The sequence below is a fragment of the Pholcus phalangioides genome, unplaced genomic scaffold (genome assembly GCF_987345545.1).
Source record: "Pholcus phalangioides strain wild (caught in Gottingen) unplaced genomic scaffold, Ppha-v1.0 ptg000015l_1, whole genome shotgun sequence".
NCBI lineage: Eukaryota > Metazoa > Arthropoda > Arachnida > Araneae > Pholcidae > Pholcus > Pholcus phalangioides.
Window position 1 is genome coordinate 59,641,912 of NW_028301608.1, and position 18,874 is coordinate 59,660,785.

The window sequence follows — 18,874 nt, forward strand, 5'->3', positions numbered from 1 at the left end:
CTTAAACTATCGCCTTAGACTATCGGCCCCTGATCGGGCTTTCCATCGCGAAACCCAGCTATTGTTTGTGATCGTTTAACTGAAGATGGTTTGCAATGCCTTTCAGCTTTAAAGTGCAAATTCGAGTGTTTCCGTTTTTAAAAAAAAGTCGTCACTGGAAGCAGCAGAAATTACTGTAGTCGATTGTCATGTGTTAAATCTCGATGTTTCGTGCAAAACATTTTTATTCCGGGAGTAAAAAGCGCATGTCCGCCGAATTACGAATGTTAGTTTAGAAACTTTGCCGAATAACGAGTATTAAATCGCCAATGTTGCTGAATAACGATTGTTAAATCGCCAATGTTGCCAAATAACGAGCGTTAAATCGTCAATATCGCCAAACAACGAAAGTTAAATCGTCAATATCGCCAAATAACGAGAGTTAAATAGCCAATCTCGCCAAATAGCGAGTGTCAGATCGCCAATCTTGCCAGATAATGAGTGCTGAATCGCCAAACATTGAGTTGATTCTTCCGAAATTCTCTCCCATTTTGCAACAATTTCTCTCCAAGTATAAAAAAATTAAAAACTTATAAAATTTTTTTAGCTCATTTGAAGTGCCGCTGTTCAAGGCAGCAAATAGTGCCCTCAGTAAGCAAAAATCATCTTAAATAGACGGGTGCAAAACATTTTATGACAGCCGCTCTTTCAAACAAGGTGTCGAAAGCCTAAAACACCAAAAACAAAAATTAAGCTGACGAAAAGATGTTTGATAACAAAAGACAGTGCAGTTTTATTTTGAAAAGAGTTGAGGGTTAACGAAAATATTCTTGTTAATTTCACTGCTCCAATTTATAAATATCTACTCAGAATCCCATATTTTGCTGCTCCAAAATTGCTCCAAATCCCGAATTTGCTGCTCCACAACTGCTCCAAATCCTGAATTTTGCTGCTCCAAAGCTGCTCCGAAATGGACTTAGTCACTTCCCACCCCTGCAAACTACTACTACAAATGTCCGGCTCCGTAAAAGTATGCCAATGAAATGTTGATATAGGTTGCAAAGTTGGTTGTAGTCATTTGGAACCCTGCAGTACGGTGTTTGATAATTTGAAAAGTTACATCTACGATTTAAAAGATTTTGGATTTAACATCTTATAGAATAAACTTTCAAAGAAATTATATGAATGAAACTTGACAGCTGTTTTTCCCCCATTGCTTCTTCTAAGAAAATCCTAAACTGGATGTATCCTTAAGCGCATTATAATTTAGTTTTTAACAAATCTTGTGTGGCTGCCATCCAGATTATAATGAGTTCATATAACAGTTATTTGAAGTTTCAATGTGCATGAAACATGAAATTTGATCCATGACATTGATGATTCATGATGAACAAGCCACCCATTACTGCAGGACTTGACAAATCCTGGTTGCCAGGTCAACTGAGAAATTGATTATTGGTGCCTTAATTTATTTAAGTTTTTTATAAAGAATGTGATCATCACATTCCCAAGAGATCTTTACGACCTGTCCAGGTTAGTGTGTTAGTAGACATCTAGGCCCGACCCAGGATTCGAACCCAGACCTGCACAGTCAGAAGCTAGCTCCTTAATGACCACTGGACTGCCAGTCGGCTTTTTTTTAAAAAAATAAATAATGTGATCTTACCATCGTGTAATTGTGTGTGGTTAATAGCTTGGGCAAAAGAAATACTCGTCTCCTAAAATTATTTGGTTGGCACCTAGATTTTGTCTCGGTTTGTCAAGCCCTGCATTTTTCAGCCACATTACACTATAGTGAGATGAATTTTTTGGGGAGAAATATTGACAGTTATATTTCATTTCGAAATATAACTGCTGTGACTATAAGTTCGTCACACCAGTTTTGGGCGCTGCAGAATTGCAATCTAGTGATTTTGCCACTAATATTTAAAATTAAAACTACTGTAATCTCATTTTTTGAGGAGGAAGGGTTAGATAGTCAAAAGTTCTTTTCTTGTGATATTGTTTAACTTTATTTTACTAGATTGTGTAAAATAAATTTCCCAATTTCTGACTTCTTAATCACATACTAAACATGACAAAATTATTTCATCGTACTACTTTTGAAAAATATAGAAATGAATATAGAGGTCTCATAACTTTGCTATAACACAAACTTACTTTTTATTTTGAATGGAAAAGTTGATGAGATTTAATGCAAGTTTCCAGTGATACTGTTTGTAAATATAACTGATCGCATGAATTGAATGTTTTAATTCTTCCAGGGCACGAGTGCCGATCAAGACAACCGATTCAGTGACAAGCAGAAAAAGCTTTTAAAATCCATGAAGTTTGACCCAGTTCTTAATACAAAGGTAATTTTATTTTTCAGGTACAGTGACCCCCTATCTAAGGTGGCATGGGCGGATGCCCCCCAGCGTCAAAGGTGAAGTTGACTGATCTAATGTATATGTGCCTATATGAATTGACATCATTATTGTGCCCCCCAGACTTTTAAGTCTGTCTCCGTCTACGTAAGACAGACACTATGAGACAAAAACTTGTCTTGAATGAAATCAAAATATAGTCTGTTCAATGATTAGTGTTTTGATTTGCACCTTTATAAAACAAAAATCAGCCTAAAACAGAATATTATTTCCAGCCTCTTGACATTCCGTTTCGTGCAGATTTCACTATATCGCAAAAATGACATGGCTGCCAAGTTTGTAGATTTTCTGAGAGACTCCAGAAAAATTCCTTATATCTTGAATTTCGACTGCGGTGGTAAAATCTACACTTTGGGGGGGAAAAATCATTCCCACATGATGTACCTGAAATTAAAATGTTGCTTTTGTTTTTAATCCCCAAAACAATGCCACAGGCATAATGTAAATTGCTGCCATTGCATCAAATCATAGAAAAGTATTTCATTTTGGAGTGGGAGGGACAAAATTTGCCAAACAGCCAGTGCCAATTCCGGCTTTCAATATTCAAAATTGTCCAGATAAGTTTTATCTTCTTTGACTATGTGTCCCATTTTGGGCTCAATGGTGTTTTTTTTTGACATCACATGATTTGATTTGAAATTATAAATGGCATGTAATTTAACCTGATAATAATAATTGGCAACTTGGCGTTAATAAGCAATGTCCTACACAATGTCACTTTTTTGTGAAGGGGGAAATCCTACAATTTAACTTTAATTAATAAAAATAAAAATTAAAGATTGATTAATAAAAAATTAGTTTTTCAAAGTCAATTTTATATTTCTTTTTTTGTACAGAATTTGGATCTGCATGAAAACATCCGTAATTTTCACTCTCCAAAGTTGGCAGCTATGAAATGATCAGATCCATTGCCTGACAAAAAAGGTTTCACTTTATTTTGATGATGATCCCAGATTTTTTCCAGCGCATCTGGTTGAGAACTTTTGCACAAAGCATTTTCAAAATGCAATCATATTTTGATTTGGAAATTTAACAATGATATCTTAACCAGATGATAAATCCAGCGAATTGGCTCTGTGCTCTTTTACATAGCTGTCAAGTCTCCTGGATTACCTAATGCTGTGGTGCTCCTGGTATTGACATAATCACATGATTTATTTTTCTGTTTTTGTGATACTTAGATTGATATGAATAAGATAAATCTGGATGTTATGAAACCATGGATTGCCAAAAACATTACAGAGATGCTTGGCGGTATAGAAGATGATGTGGTCATAGAGTTTGTGTTCAACCAGCTTGAAGCTGACAAGGTAACCTTCTGAATTGTTTTGCATGTTTATGTATTTTCCATGTTCGTCTTGACTTATATCTTTGCGCAGGGGCTAATTCACCTGAAAGACGACAAATTTCAACTTCTCACTTCTGGTCGGAAACCAGATTCTTCTGATTTTTTGTACCATTATAAAAAAAACCCCTGAAAATCCCCAAATTATGCTTTGCAGAAACTAAAAATCCCTCGTTGCAAGCCCAAAGTCACCACGTTTTCTTGAGAAAAATACAGGGAGTTACTAATCACTGCCTGATGTGATATCAAAACGGGGCAATCAATAATCGCAGAAAATGAAGTGCTACTACAAAAAAGTTGAAATGACATTCCTGAATCAAGTACCTTGTGGCATCTTTCAGGATATGATTTCTTCAGGGTTCGTACAGTCCTTAAAAATCCTTGAAAGTGCTTGAAAAAAAAAGTTCATTTTCAAGTCTTTAAAAGTGCTTGAAAAATCGTAGCAGTCCTTGAAAAAAATGAAAGCATTTTGAAGTGCTTGAAAAGATTTTTCTGCCTTAAATTTCTTTTTTCCGATTCCCTGTTCCTCTCAAACGTTCAACCCATGCAAAAAAAAGCAAAGCAATATCAATGAGTTGCGGGACGTATGGTCACGTAAACCGGAGGTATTTTTCCTTAGTGCTTGTTACATAAAATCTGGCAGCAAAACACGATACCGCCGCGTGATAGGCATCAATAACGCCGTGTTATTCAGATTTCTGGTTTAGGGCAGTGTCCGGTCCCCCTTCATTTATCGTCAAATGCGGCAGATTGACTTCATTAGACGCACACGGCCAAAGGGTTCTTCAACCATGCTTCGGTAATAAACAGGCTGACCATATTTTCTTGATAGAAATACGGGACAAAAATCCTGAATTTTCGTGCTAAATAACTAACTTTTGCTCTAACTTTTTCGGTAAGGGGCTGTTAAAGTATTATGTCAGCAAAACTCTGACACCCCCCAGCAAAATAAATTTTACAATGCAAAAACATTTAATTAATTTAATTATTCTTAGAAGATCTTTTTACAATCTCCTAATGTTCTGGAGAAACTGAATTCTACCATCCTGAGATTTTTTTGATTAAGCTGTTACATAGTTTTTCATAGCTTGAAGTGTGAATAATAGTAATGCTTTTTATTCAAGTTTTTCCTTTTTGGTGGAAAAGTTTAATATCTCTCCAATATTTTTTTCAGATAATCAAATCCATTTTTAACAAATACCATTATAGCAAAAAATTTTATTTTAACGAACGCTTTTCTAATCCCGCAGATAAGTTTACATAGGAGCAATGCAAAAGATCTGGAATTCCTTTTTAATGAAATTTTATTATAACAAAGTTATTTCTTTGGTCTCTTGCAGTTTGTTATAATGGAATTCAACTGTATATGTTCTTATGTCCGAATATTAAATTAATGAATGCATCTGACTGTGCTTTATAAGCAAAAAAAAAAAAAAAAAAAATTAGAAAGTTTAGTATCGTTTCAAAAATAAATTGTCATTTTGTATGCTAAACTTCAATTGTTATTTTAAAAGCAAGTCCTTTCAGAATTTGGTAGGCCTATTGTCTATGAATAAAAACAAGAAAAATAACTGTTATATGGAAGTTATATATCTTAAAAACTTAATTTTTAATTATCAATTAAGAATGCTAAGTTTTTAATTTAGATTTAGAATATATTTAACATTTTTATGAAAAAATTAATTTTTATAGAGTGTAATATAAACGTCCTTGAATTTTGCCTGGAAAAGTGCTTGAAAAGTCCTTGAATTTTTTTAACTTGAAAGAGTATGAACCATGTTCTTGTTTCAAAGAAATTAAGTTGAAATAGGAGCTATGTATGATTGTGATAATGACAAATAGTTCTAAGTAGAACACCGGTTGTGTTTCTCTAGTATTCTATGACACATAATTACAGTATGGTATGACATTGTCTTCTGTGATGCAGTGTTTTGTAGCTAACATGCACCAATTTGTTGGAAGTTCCTGCTGAGGAATATGGATAAAATGCATATCTGGTTTAGTAATGTTTTCTAGCCAATATTTGTCAGATTATCTCGGCTGCTTGATTGTGCCCTTCTGCGAATTTGTTTCCTCTCTCTATTGTGAATATTTTTGTTCCTAGGAAGAGGGCCACATTTGATATAAACTACACATTATGATGCTTGGATGTTGAGGTAGTTTAAATTTCTTGCCAGTGATAGCTTTCTTCCTCTGACTTTTTTTTCACATATCAAGATGTTAACGGTGATCAAAAATGAATATATGAAAGCATTGAGTTACGTAATTTTTTATGATGCAATAAACTTGTTTTTTTTCCTATTGCAGTTCCCTGATGCGAGGGCAATGCAAATAAACCTTACTGGTTTTCTGCATGGAAAGAATGCAATTCTGTTCATGGCTGATCTGTGGAAATTGTTGATTAGTGCTCAAGATAGTCCAGATGGCATTCCAGCAGAAATCTTGGAACAAAAAAAGGATGAAGTTAAAAAACGAATGGTAATCCTTATACTAATCCCTATATGATATTTTCTTTCAAAATTTGTATACATTAAATTGCGAACAAAGTAATCTTTTTCAGACATGCGATGTAATGAATGAAATAATTTAGTTCTTAGCTCTAGCCATCATTTTTTGCCCTAGGAATAGTTTTTCTTGACTTCTTGAAAGATTTTTAAAAATCAGTTATAAATGTTTTTTGTTATTGTCCATGTCCTGTATACAGATACATTTTGATTACAATGTTTTTTCTCTCCATAATTTCATAGGAGGAACATGAAAGAATTGCATCGGGCTTGAGAAAAATAGAAGAACGGGAAAAGAAAAGGAGGCGCTCTCGTAGAAGCAGATCATCTTCGTCATCATCTGATCGAGGCAGAAAAAGGAAAAAGGACAAGTAAGCTGGGAATTCATGGAATTAAGGCATTAATTTGAGTGAAATTTATCAAAAATGTGTACCTTATTGATCTATTTCTTTTGTCGCATATTTCCCCCCTTAAAGTATAGGCCTACTTATTTATTTAGTCCCCCCAATATGTATCAAATAGTTAAAACTATTTTTTTCCCCTACTCTTTATTTAAAAAAAAAATGTTTGAAAAGCTTAATTTTTCTTACATGCCTTCACTATTATGCATAAATTTTATTATTTAAACAGTATCCAATACAAGCTCAATTTAAATCTTTCTCCTGAATTCTTTTCTCTTTAAAACTATAAATGTGATTGCGTTTTTTTGTGGTCATAATCATTGTTAGTATAGTAGACAACTCACATTATGTCTTTATATTGTTCTGATAGGGGTGACTTGTCCCCTAAAAGGAATTCAGGCACTGAAAAAGAACAATTGGCCAAAGTAAAAAAACAGCACTCCTCATCTAGATCAGCATCACCTAAAAATGTGAAGAAAGATCGGTAAGCATTCTTTTTTTAGTACAATGTTATAAGTGAAACTCATATGATTAAGAGAGGGAAACAAAGTGTCGATCAAATGTCCTTAATTTCAAACAACAATTAAAAATCAGTAATATCACGTAGGGTGGTATTAGAAAAAATTGGCTGCCCAACTCTGCAAGTTTAATGGCTAATTTTTGGAAGCATCATTACGTACACTCATTATTACGATCAAAGAAAAAAAGTATAAAACGTGTAGATTGCTCTGTGAATACGCTAGCTCCTCATCTCTGGTGAACCTGATTTCCACTGCAGGATAATTTTTTTTTCAGATGAGGCAACATTCCTTGTGTCCAAAATAATCACAATTAATGAATTTAGAGCTCAGAAAATCCCCTGCTATTTCTGCAGTTCAAAGAAGCAATCTCAAAATCTGTGTATGGTGCACACTTTTATGCGATATGGTTATTGGGTAATTTTTCATTTGAACTATAAAACGCACACATGTGGAAGTGAACTGATTTTTTTACAAAAACATTTGTAGTGTTGCTTTCAATTTATATACTTTCATATCCTTTCCAACTTTGTGTAAAGTGTAGGAATTGATTAAAAACGGGCATTTGATATGGGCACACTGTACATTAGTTGACAGTTTTTGTGATTCAAAAACTGTTTTTTTAACTGTCATGCACAAATCAATCTTTTTGATACATTTGCATAACATGCTGACTGAAATCTAATCACTTTTAGAACCATTAAAGTGTGGCATTTGCAGATAAATTGTGCTACACAATCTGTGTATGCTACTCTCTGCCATAATTATTTTGGAAATTTAATTCTCCTTGAATGGATAAAGTAAAAATTCAGACTTATTGCAAGATGCAGACTTCAGGAGAGCAGTTAGCGTAAACCTTTTTCAGTTAGATAAATTTTCCAAACTGAATGATCAATGCCTTAATAAAAAAATTTCAATTTAATCACAAAGTATTTTGTTTATCAACTTGTTCACAAAGTGCAAGATTTTAAACATGGCATTTCATAGTTTTTAACATCGTGGATAAAATTAAAATTCATCTCAAGTGCAAAATTACCGGATTAATGAAAGATAAAGCTAACATCTCCAATTACGAAATTTATATGGTCAAATGGTGAGGCATTGTGATAATTAAAAGATTTTAACCCTTCTCAATAATCAAGCCATCATTCAGGATAAAACATTGAAAATTAAAAAAAAAAAAGTTTTCACAGAAAAAAAGTCCACCAACGATTAGTATTACATCTGATAATTACAGGAGCTCAGGTAGTATCGGATTAAAAGTATGGGTGCTCAGTGCTTAAGTAACATTTTCACACAGAATGATTGTATTTCAGACATTACTTGCCCTAGTTATTTTTTAAAGAAAATATCTTTTTTCATAGGGTGATAGATGTGATACTACACACCATGTGTAGATATAGAAAAAAACAGAAGATTCTAATATCAAAATTCCTTTGTTCACAACCAGTGAATTTTTTTTCTGGAAATTTTAACCAAAATTTAAGTTTTTTTTACTGACTCAACTGTTTATACACTCAATTTTTTATACTTTAAAATTTGAGTATTTCTACAGCAAAATAGAGTTTTCCAATTTTTTTAAAAAATAACAGCAAAATTATACATTTTCTAAAAAAGCATGAGATGTTTGGCATTGAAAGTTTTTTGTCATTGTTGGAGCAGCTTCTTGAATTTCAAAATGACGGTAGAAAGGTGTGGAAATGTTACTTTTGCTATCTGTTCACTTTCTATTGCATATTGTACCATAGTTCTTGTTTTTGTAAAGCAGAATCCAGAATGCCAACCTGCCTAAACCACCTGCAGGTCTCTTTCGGGCTCTCCTCGCCGTTCCGAGGACCACCAAAAAGACAAGTCACCTCCAAGTAACAATCATGTGTTGACATCAGCAAGGAAAAGGAGCATGTCATCTTCATCACAAGAAGCAGAGAACAAGTCTTCTCCACAAGCAAAGAGCAAGTCACCTAAAAGGAGCAAATCACCTAAGTCAAGTCCTTCACCGGAAAGGAAATCTCCTCATCGAAGCAAATCTCCATCCGAAGGAAGGAAAAAGTCTTCACCTTCAAAGAGAAGATCATCATCTCCATCACAAAGGAGGAGGTCACCCAGGAGGAAACTCTCGCCATCTCACCAAAGGAGTCACTCACCACGGAGGGATAGAAGCCGGCGAAGTGTTTCGCCCCGAGGTCGATCACCAAGGAGGAGTCACTCACCGAGTCAAAGGAGGAGATCTTCCATTCATAGGAGCAGATCACCAAGCCGTTCAAGGAAGAGATCACCAAGGAGGAGTCGTTCTCCAGGCAGAAGGAGGAGCAGATCGCCGCAGCTACCACCCAAGAGGCACCGCTCACCTAGGAGAAGTCGCTCACCAATGCAGCGTAATCGTCCTCCAAGACGTAGTCCTTCCAGGTCTCGTTCACCCATGAGAAGGCGTGCATCAGTTTCACCTCGTAGGCGTAGCCCTCCGCGGAAACCTAGGCAAGCCTCAGATGCATACAATAGTAAACGTTCCCCACACAGGCGTCAATCACCTCCTCCTCGGTAAGTCTGATTTTTTCTGATTTTTATTTTAATATGCTTTGTAGGATAATTTTATGCTATTTATGAGTTTTTGAATTTAATTGCATTAATAATTGAATGAAGGAACCAATAGTATGTTGATCAAGTAATGGTTATAACTCTGATAATTTTTCTTTTTTTTTTAAGTAAGGAAAAATCACTTTTAAGTTGATACAAAGGTGAGCAGTTGCAAATACTCTTGGAATTTCAAGCTGGCAATTTATAAAACATTTTATTGGGGATGAACAAATGAAAATGATTCTTTGTTTTTCAGATTATACAACAAATATGAATTTCTAGCTTTCTTGTGCCTCTTTTATTATATGCGGTTATCAAATTAACTTTCAACCAATCATCTGGGTATAATGTTTATAGTTATAATAACCTAACACTTAATGCTTATCAGCAAAGGTGATTTTGATGTCTCGAATATTGGGTAGAATTCAGTGTCTGAATATTTATAGACATGTGTCGTTCTTTGGAAAATTGAATACTTTGTATTTGTACAACATTTTATTTGTCAAATTTAAACTGTGTGAAACTTGAAAGATCTAACAATTCTTGTTTTCTGCAGACGGAAATCTAGATCCTCTTCTGCTTCATCATCTTCATCAGCATCTTCTGCTTCAGCAAGTCCTCCTGTTAAACGAAAAAGGAAGTCATCATCTGAAACAGACAGGCATCAAGAAATGTCAAAGAAGGTAGTACAGTGCTATGGATAATGAAATTTCTTTTACATATCGTCTTGTCAATATTACAACTAGGTAACTTGATTTTAGATGTTTTGAGAAAAACATGTTTAAACACTGAATGAGGTGTTTATTTAGTATCGGGCTGCATAGATACAGACAGAATAACTTTGCTCAGGTTTCTGTTACAGATTGCCTAGTTGTACTGTATCAAAGTGCACATGCTGAGACGTCATTTTTTAAATTTTTCTAAAAATAAAAAATTTTTTGATTTATCAAGTTGTAGTATTGAAGTGACAATATAATAACTTGTATTGTTTGCTGGTTAAATTCACTTAGAAAAAACGAATAGATAAAGAATTTGGTGACCATAACAGGGTCCAGCCTAAGTGTGGGTCCATTTTCTGGTCCTTTCACAAAATTCAGGATCTTAAAACAGACCCTTCACAAAAATCTGGACTTAAAAAACAGATGCATACATATTAATGAAATCATATACTTGGCATTTCATTTCTTTTGTGATAAATTAACTAGTTGATTACATTTCCCACAAAATTTCTTATTTTTCATCAAATTAATGATTCTTTTCAAAAAAATAAGGAAAATTTCCACAAAAACACAACCATATAATGTCATAATTTATGAGACATTCCTGTATTATACCATAATTTGAGACATTCCTGTATTATGCCATAATTTATGAGACATTCCTGTATTATGCCATAATTTATGAGACATTCCTGTATTATGCCATAATTTAGACCTTCCCGATTTTTTTATGCTAGTGATTTATACAGTTTTACACATGACTGGTTTTTTAACCCTAGATAAACTAAACATTCGTCTAATAGACTACCAAATCTGATTAGCTACTGAGTAACACCAATTTAAGTTTAGTTATCTAGGGTTAAGGGAAAGCTTGCTCATCACGCAGCTATGTGTGAGCATAAAAACATGAGTTTATTTGTGATCGGTTTGAACAAGGCTTTTCTTACTTTAAAAATGTATGTGAGATCCGTGATGACCCTCCACGACGAAAGCGTGGGAAGGGTCAAGGGTCAGATCGGGGGACTGGACAGCTGCATACCAGGAGCCGAGGGATGGAGGAGAGAGAGAGGTGGACAAGGAGAGGTGACAAAAAAGAGGGACATTCTAGGAGGGAACGTACAAACGAGAGGATGTAAGCAGCTCATGTGAAGAGCTGACTAACCAAATTATACCTACGATGTAATAAGTGTACACAATTAACATATATACCTTAATTAAAGAAAATGCACCTAGCGCAAATAGTGTGGTTCTTCCCGTAGGTCATTAGTTTCGGAACAGATTACTAAGTCATATCATTGTAATGGTAGAGTGTGTGATAGTCACAAGTTTGATCGCATTAGATAGCCTCAATAATCTTTAGATTGATAGACTAATACATTCACATCAATGACACAGTTGAACACCCTTGATTATTGTCTCATTATTGACCAAATTTTTAAATGCTTTATTTGGCAATATATAATTTGCAGGATTCACAAAGAAATAAAGATTCTGTGGACATTGCTCCAAAGAAGAATTCTGTACAGAAAAAACGCCACTACCGCTCACATGGCCATGCTTCTGAAAGTAGTTCTGAAGAAGAGTCTCCTGTTAGAAAAGTCATTAACCAAAAAAAGAAAGTGGGTAAAAAGGTGTGGAACCTTGTAATCGTCTAACAGTTTTGAAAACTGAGATTAATATTTCAAGTTTTTAAAAAAGAAAAACATGTTATATATTTTAAATTTGTTTCAAGAATTTGCTAATAAGATTTATTTTGAATATCATAAAGGAAGGTATGTGTTTCTCTTATAGCAGAAACCAAGATCGTCATCTTCGTCATCATCTGCAACATCTGGGTCTCAATCAGCATCTCCACCAGCTCACCAAAAAAGAAAGGCTGTTAGAGGATCCTCACCTTACAATAGGAGGTATGTAGGGATTTTTTTTATGAGCATCTGATAGTTTGATAAAACAGTGAATGGTCTTTACTATTTGGCTATTTGTTGATATGGTACCTCAGCTAAATTATGTTTGTTGTCGTTCACATATATATGCAGTGAATTCGCTATAACAGGAACTCTGATAGCTCGAATATCTGTTTAAATCAAAGTTTTCACTCATCCCAGAACTTTTTCTGTATTTTAGTGTTAAAATTTTAGGAATAATGAGAAATTCAAAAAATAGCGTTTGGTTGGTAGAATTTAGCATTTCAATAGAATTTAGCAGATTCATTTGTCTGCTTACAAAATTTGAATGACTTTTTCTCGAAAGAGATGGACAGTCAAAAAACACTACATTTTTTTACTATAAAGTAAATATTTTTACTTTATAATATACTATACAACATTATTTTTGTAGTTCATTTTTTTCATTTATATAAGTATCATGTATATACCCATTTCCATGATACAGTATGTACATCTAGTTTATTTCTAAATAGCCTCATTCTAAATAATTGAACATGATTAAATTAGAAAACTTCTTTCCAAATGTCTCGTCTCCAGTAATGTGACATATTTTACTAATAGGATTACCACATAATATTCGTTAAAATAGCATTACTTTAATAAAGCTTTTTTTTTTTTTTTTTGTACTCTAAAATCAGAATTGCTGATAAGTCGAACTAACGATAAGTTTTTTGTCAGCTGCTGCATATTAGACTTATCAAGATTTGACTGTCATAGGTGCCAATGCTTCCGATTTACCTGAAAGCCTTCTGATTTTTTAGACTGATCAAAATCTTCCGGTCAGGAACTGGATTCTTCTGAATTTTCGTATATAGAAAAACCCCTAAAAATCATTAAATTGTGCTTTGCAAAAATTAAAAATTCCAAAAAATGCATGTTTTCTTGCAATATCAAAGTGACCCTGTTTTCTCGAGAAAAATATTGTTAACTTTTGCCAAATATAATACCAAAACTGAGCAAAGTTTCCAATTATTGCTAAAATCTCCAAAAAAAAAATTGCCAATAGCAGAAATCAAGTGCTACTGCACATCACAATCGATCAGCATGAATTCCACAAAAAAAATTAACATGGCAAATATGTGTGGCGAAAATTCTTAGTCATAAGTCATAATCTGCTTAATTTCAGTGAAAAATAAAAATTTAAAAGTAAGTTTCATTAAAGATACTGGAAGGAAAGGGACAATTGACTTTAAATGTCCTGAAAAACAGTAACTGAAAAATTTCCAATTCTCTATTTGTGTTATGTTTTCTTGGATAGCAAAATGTTTCATCACGTGACAAAATACAGACTTTTGAACTCTGAAAATTGTCATGTATGGACTGTACTCTCTTGCTTTGTGTTTTTCTAAATTTTAATCTGCAATATCTAGTTGTGGTCTCTGGTAATCCATTGGCAGTTCGGGGCTTTATATGACTTCTTATACAGGGATACCTTGGATAATGAACGCCTCGGTTTACAAATTTTTCAGAAGAGGAAGATTTTTTTCGGGACTTTTCCGGTCTTGTCTAAAATGAATATGGATTTGGTAAATGAAAATTTTTGTTGATTGGACAGACCTGCCAACTCTCCGGATTTAGGCGAGAGACTCCAGATTTTTAACCCTTCCCCCTGCTCTCCAGATTTGTTAAAATTTCTATTCCTGTATAATCATTATTGTATTATACAGTATACAGGTTAAATAATAGTATATTATACAGGAATTATACTATTCCTGTATAATCACTAAGCTTTTGTCAGCAGCATATGTCGTCCGAAAGAAAATATAAAACTGCTTTTAAGAATTCATATACCCAAGGTTCTCAATCACTGATAGCATCTATGGAAGGTAACACTTGTTTTATGAACAGTATGTAGATGTGATTTCTCTATTCTGCACGGAAAGACTGATATTGAATTATATTCTGTTCAGGGACAATGCTGAACCTGCCTGTGGAGGGAAAGGTTGAAACTTTTTCTTAATAGATGTTTTTTTTTTCAAAAATGTTTGTGAATTTTTTTTTGATTGGGTCTATGAGCAGGGGAGGGTACCCCCCCTCTCGGGAGAATCTCTAAATTTCTGGATTCCAAAAGTTGGCATATCTTTATGGATGCATGCACAGTCATGAAACAGCTGCATCATGAGTTGAATTTTTGCGGTAATCACAATCATTAAATGAATTACTTCACTCGAGCCTGATTAACGCGTATCCACTTCAAAATCTTTTTCCAGGTGTACCCTCACTTCGCTTTCTGAAAGTTTTTAAACCATTTTATGTAAAATGAAAGATTCAGCAAATGGAAAATGCATTGAAAAACAAGAAGCCCATGTTTCAGCACACATTCTTTCAGTGCAAGACACTTGGTGTCAAACTGAACAGTCTAGACATACAGCTCTGGACAAAAGCTTACATTTCCATCTGCATGTAATGAGACACAGAAATGAGCTGACCAAAACACATAGATGGAGACACCTACAAACTTGACTGGATTGTGTAACCAACACTAGTTTTAGACTAAAGCCGGTGTTTGTGTGCATAATTCAAAATAAAAAGATAGTTGATATCTCATCTTCCAGTAAATTCTCATTTATCTAATTTTGAAGCTATTCATTTTAGCCTTTGGTCAGTTTTTGTAATTCTTGTTTCCCTTTTAAGTGTTTTGAACTGTAAATTTTGAGCAGTGCCTGGATTGAATTTAATGATTTTGAATAGGTATCTATAGAAAACTATTTTGGCTAACGAACAGCATTCTGGAACAAATTATCTTCAGTTGCTGAGGTATCACTTTTTCGTGTCTCAGTGAATTCTGTTTTTTGATATAGCCTACCTCTACTTCCTCTACCCTGCCTATCTCTACTTTTGTAAGATATATAAATTTGCCATAATTTTTTACTTTGTCATTAACCGACCAAATAATATTTTTTTTTATCTCCTCAGCCTTATTATACACATCTTTGAATGTGTAATAAAATAATATTTAATTGACTGAAGTTTTGAGCACAGTAAGCATCAGTGAAGTTCATTTCAAAGGATTGAAATTAATTTAGTCATTTTTAAATTTAGAAAATGACAGAAGCAATGAAATTTTTAATGCTGTTTCTATTTTTATATTCAGGATGAGTGTTTCACCAAGAAGACGTACTCCTCGAGAAGTTGGTTATGACAGACGCATGAAACGGCATTCACCTTCCCCAGATAGACCTCGTCGAAGATCATTTTCTCCAGATAGAAGGTCCCCCCCTCCACGTGAGAGAGGTGGTAGGGATAGATTTGATAACCAACGGAACTTTCGGGGTGATCGAGACAGAAATTGGTTCAGAGACAGAGGTTATGCAGATGGACGAGGGTTCCGAGACAACAGAGATGATCGTAGAAGAATGTCGCCCCCAGACAGGAGACTAGGTGATTTAGTAATTTTCTAATTTTTAACTAACTAGGGAATGTAAGTGGCTGTTAGACATTATTTACAAGGATCACATGCTGAAATTTTTTATAGTGGCAGTCTGAAGTGTGTTATGTAGCTATTCAATAAAGTCTGAAATGAGATACAGAAAGTTTTTCCTAGAAATATATGATTGGAAAGAGATGTATCATAGGAATACTCAAATATTAAGGTTCAATATACTCCCTGCACTTTCTTCAGTATGAGAAAGGATGTAAAATAGAAAGGAATGAGTTGTAAGCTTTTTGAAATTGAAAGGTGCAGGATCATTGAAGTTTTTGAAAAATGAAAGCGCAATTGTTGAAAAAAAGCCAGTGCATGTATAGGTGAAGTGCATACATTTTTTTAATTTTTTGTCTGCTGAAGTTAAATTGTGATTTTTTTTTTTTAAACTCAGGCGATAGATGGAGGAGAAGTCCAGATGATAGGCGTAGAGATAGGTATAGTGAGCAAGACCAACGTAGGCGTTCACCCAATCAAGGAGCAGATCGCCGTTATCGTCGCTCTAGTCCTCCACCTCCTATGCGTGCTAGAGCTAGATCACCCTCTGCTGAAGAAGCAAGGACTGGTGACCGCCGAAGGGAGAGTCCACCTTATCAGAGGCAGAGGTGAGATTTTATTGAACTTTCATGATATCAAAATTTATTTTTTACTGCTTCATGATCTGTGCATCTTTAATTGTATCATTTTGTCCATTAATTTTTTTTTTTAACAAAATTATTTATTAGTTTTTAACAACTTTCAACTTGATGATGTAGAGGTAGTTATTACTATTTTTGCGATTTGTGTCACGGGAAATATTTATATATGGGATTGTAATTATTTTTTCTCTTAAAAGAAACTATTCACCTGAGAGAATCCAACCTAAACCTAGATCTCCATCAGCCTCACCATCTCCTGTTCGAGAAGTTCGAATGAAAAAGAAAAGAAAAGTATCACACGATTCTTCATCCTCATCTAGATCACCACCACCTCCTCAAACCAAAGTAAGTGTTTTTACTTATCACTTTGGTATGAGAAGTTAATGCAGGGTTCCCAGCGACCTGGAAAGTCAGGGAGAATCAGGAAAGTCAGGGAAAATGTTAAATATTTGTCAAAAGGAAAAATTCTAAATACTTGGGAGAAGTCAGGGAAAATCTGAAGGGGAAATAGAAAAAAATCAAAGAGGATAAATGATAAATCTACATTCAACCTTCACTTTTTCCATGGAAGATTATTTTTCAGATTGCCAGGGAGGGAAAAAAAAATCCTTATCAGCATTTTCCTCCAGATCCCCTACTGAGAGAAATGTCTTATCAGTTGAAGGGTGGGATTTTACATACTGGAAAACAATGTTGGCCAAGGAACAATCTGCCCTCTGAGTAAATAGATGAAGGGATCTAAAGAGGAGAGACTCTCCTTTCCATTGTTGAAAACAAAGCCAATACCAGCTCTTAACTACTTTTCTATTCCTTCTGAAAAAACATTTTATCCTCTTTCTTTTTTTTCCTGCGTGTGGGTAGAGAACCTTTAAACTTTATATTTTATGTTGAATGATTTGAATTCAATTATCTCAGTGTGCGATTTCCAAGGAAACTGGTATTGTGTGCAAGATCATATACACAATTTGATTTTGTAAAGGGGGGGGGGGGTAGCAAAATATTAACATTCTATTTGTAATGTGCTTTTCAATGGTATATTACCGCGAAATGATATGCAGTGGTCCCCCTCCCTGTATTTGCGGTTTTTTCCTTCATTAGAATTTTTTTCAGCAATGCTCAGCATTTGTTTACAAAATTTGAGTTGTGTGTTTAGGATGGCTCATTTGTCTACTGATAATGCTCTAAAAAGACAAAAAAAAAAGTGAAAACTTTACAAGAAAAATTGGATATATTGGCTATGTTTGGCAAAAGTAAGTCAATTGCTGCTGTGACTCGTCATTACGAAATGAATGAATCTACAGTGAGATATATTAAGAAAAAGGAATCTGAAATTTGATCAGCCGTGGCTGTAGCTGTATCTGTGGCAGCGAAAACTGCATTGCCTACGGAATCCATGTGTTTCTCATACCGAAAATGCAGGGGTTTTTTTTGTGCAAGACTGCTACAAAGAACGTAGTCCAATAGATTGTAATGTTATAATGGAAAAAGTGACAAGATTAATTTGCTTTTCTATAAAGGGGAGGGCTAGTGGAACGTCTTACTTCGTCAAAATTTTATGCAAGTAAAAGTTGATTTCATAGGTTTAAGAAATGATTTGGACTACGCAATGTAAAAATCACTGGCCATCAAGCTGTTGCCGACCAGGAGGCAGCTAGCAAATTTTCAAAGACTCTGCCGAAAATTATTGAAGAGAAGGGATATTCACCTCAGCAGGTGTTTAACGCTAAACGTACTGCACCATTTTAGAAGTAAATGCCACATAGAATATTTATCACTCAAGAAGAAAACTGAGGAAATTATAAAAGACATTGTCACGTTAGCGAAATGGGTGGGTGGAGAAGGGTTGAATGATATGGATATAGAAAAGAAGTCGAACAGCTAAATTAATAGCAATTCAGAGGCATTGGCCGAGGAGGAATTAATGCAGCTGATTGCTCATGAAACAAGCGGTACCAGACGAATAAAGAAGTAGAAGACAAGTTCACCATGAATAACGTAGCAGGAGAGCTTCACAAGTTCAAATCAGCAATAGATTATTTTCATGATATAGATCCCTCTATATGTTCTTCACATGTAGAAAAATTGGTAGAGGAAGTCTTGTCAGCATACTCCAACATACTTGATGATATGAAGAAGAAACGGCAAACAGAGAAATCACAATGTTGTTTCAGAAAACATCAACAATCAATCGCCGCACCCTCTTTTACATTCCCTTATACTTTTGCGTCACCAGGCTCTTCTCGTGATGTTCAATAAATGAGATTTTTAAAAAAAAACTGGTTTCGGTTATTCACAGATTTCCTGTATTTTCCCCGCCTTCAGAACATAACCCCCACAAATATGGGGACGACGATGATGATTTAGAGTGATATTGTGTGTGGATGGTTTAGAATTATATAT

General features: G+C 34.4%; 1 protein-coding gene across 7 annotated transcripts in view; it reads left to right on the forward strand.

Annotated features, from left to right (window-relative positions):
• LOC149076331 (uncharacterized) overlaps positions 1-18,874 on the forward strand; it is a 33,361-nt gene that overhangs the window by 4,801 nt on the left and 9,686 nt on the right. The window contains exons 2-13 of one of the 7 annotated variants that reach the window (XM_089243902.1): positions 2,244-2,333; positions 3,587-3,715; positions 6,058-6,228; positions 6,498-6,625; positions 7,026-7,139; positions 8,977-9,711; positions 10,304-10,430; positions 11,936-12,097; positions 12,258-12,373; positions 15,507-15,793; positions 16,231-16,441; positions 16,672-16,819. In XM_089243902.1, coding sequence (XP_089100028.1) covers positions 2,244-2,333; positions 3,587-3,715; positions 6,058-6,228; positions 6,498-6,625; positions 7,026-7,139; positions 8,977-9,711; positions 10,304-10,430; positions 11,936-12,097; positions 12,258-12,373; positions 15,507-15,793; positions 16,231-16,441; positions 16,672-16,819 — 2,418 coding nt within the window. The remainder of the gene's footprint in view (positions 1-2,243; positions 2,334-3,586; positions 3,716-6,057; positions 6,229-6,497; positions 6,626-7,025; positions 7,140-8,976; positions 9,712-10,303; positions 10,431-11,935; positions 12,098-12,257; positions 12,374-15,506; positions 15,794-16,230; positions 16,442-16,671; positions 16,820-18,874) is intronic. The other 6 variants (XM_089243903.1, XM_089243904.1, XM_089243905.1 and 3 more) reach the window with 6 other exon arrangements.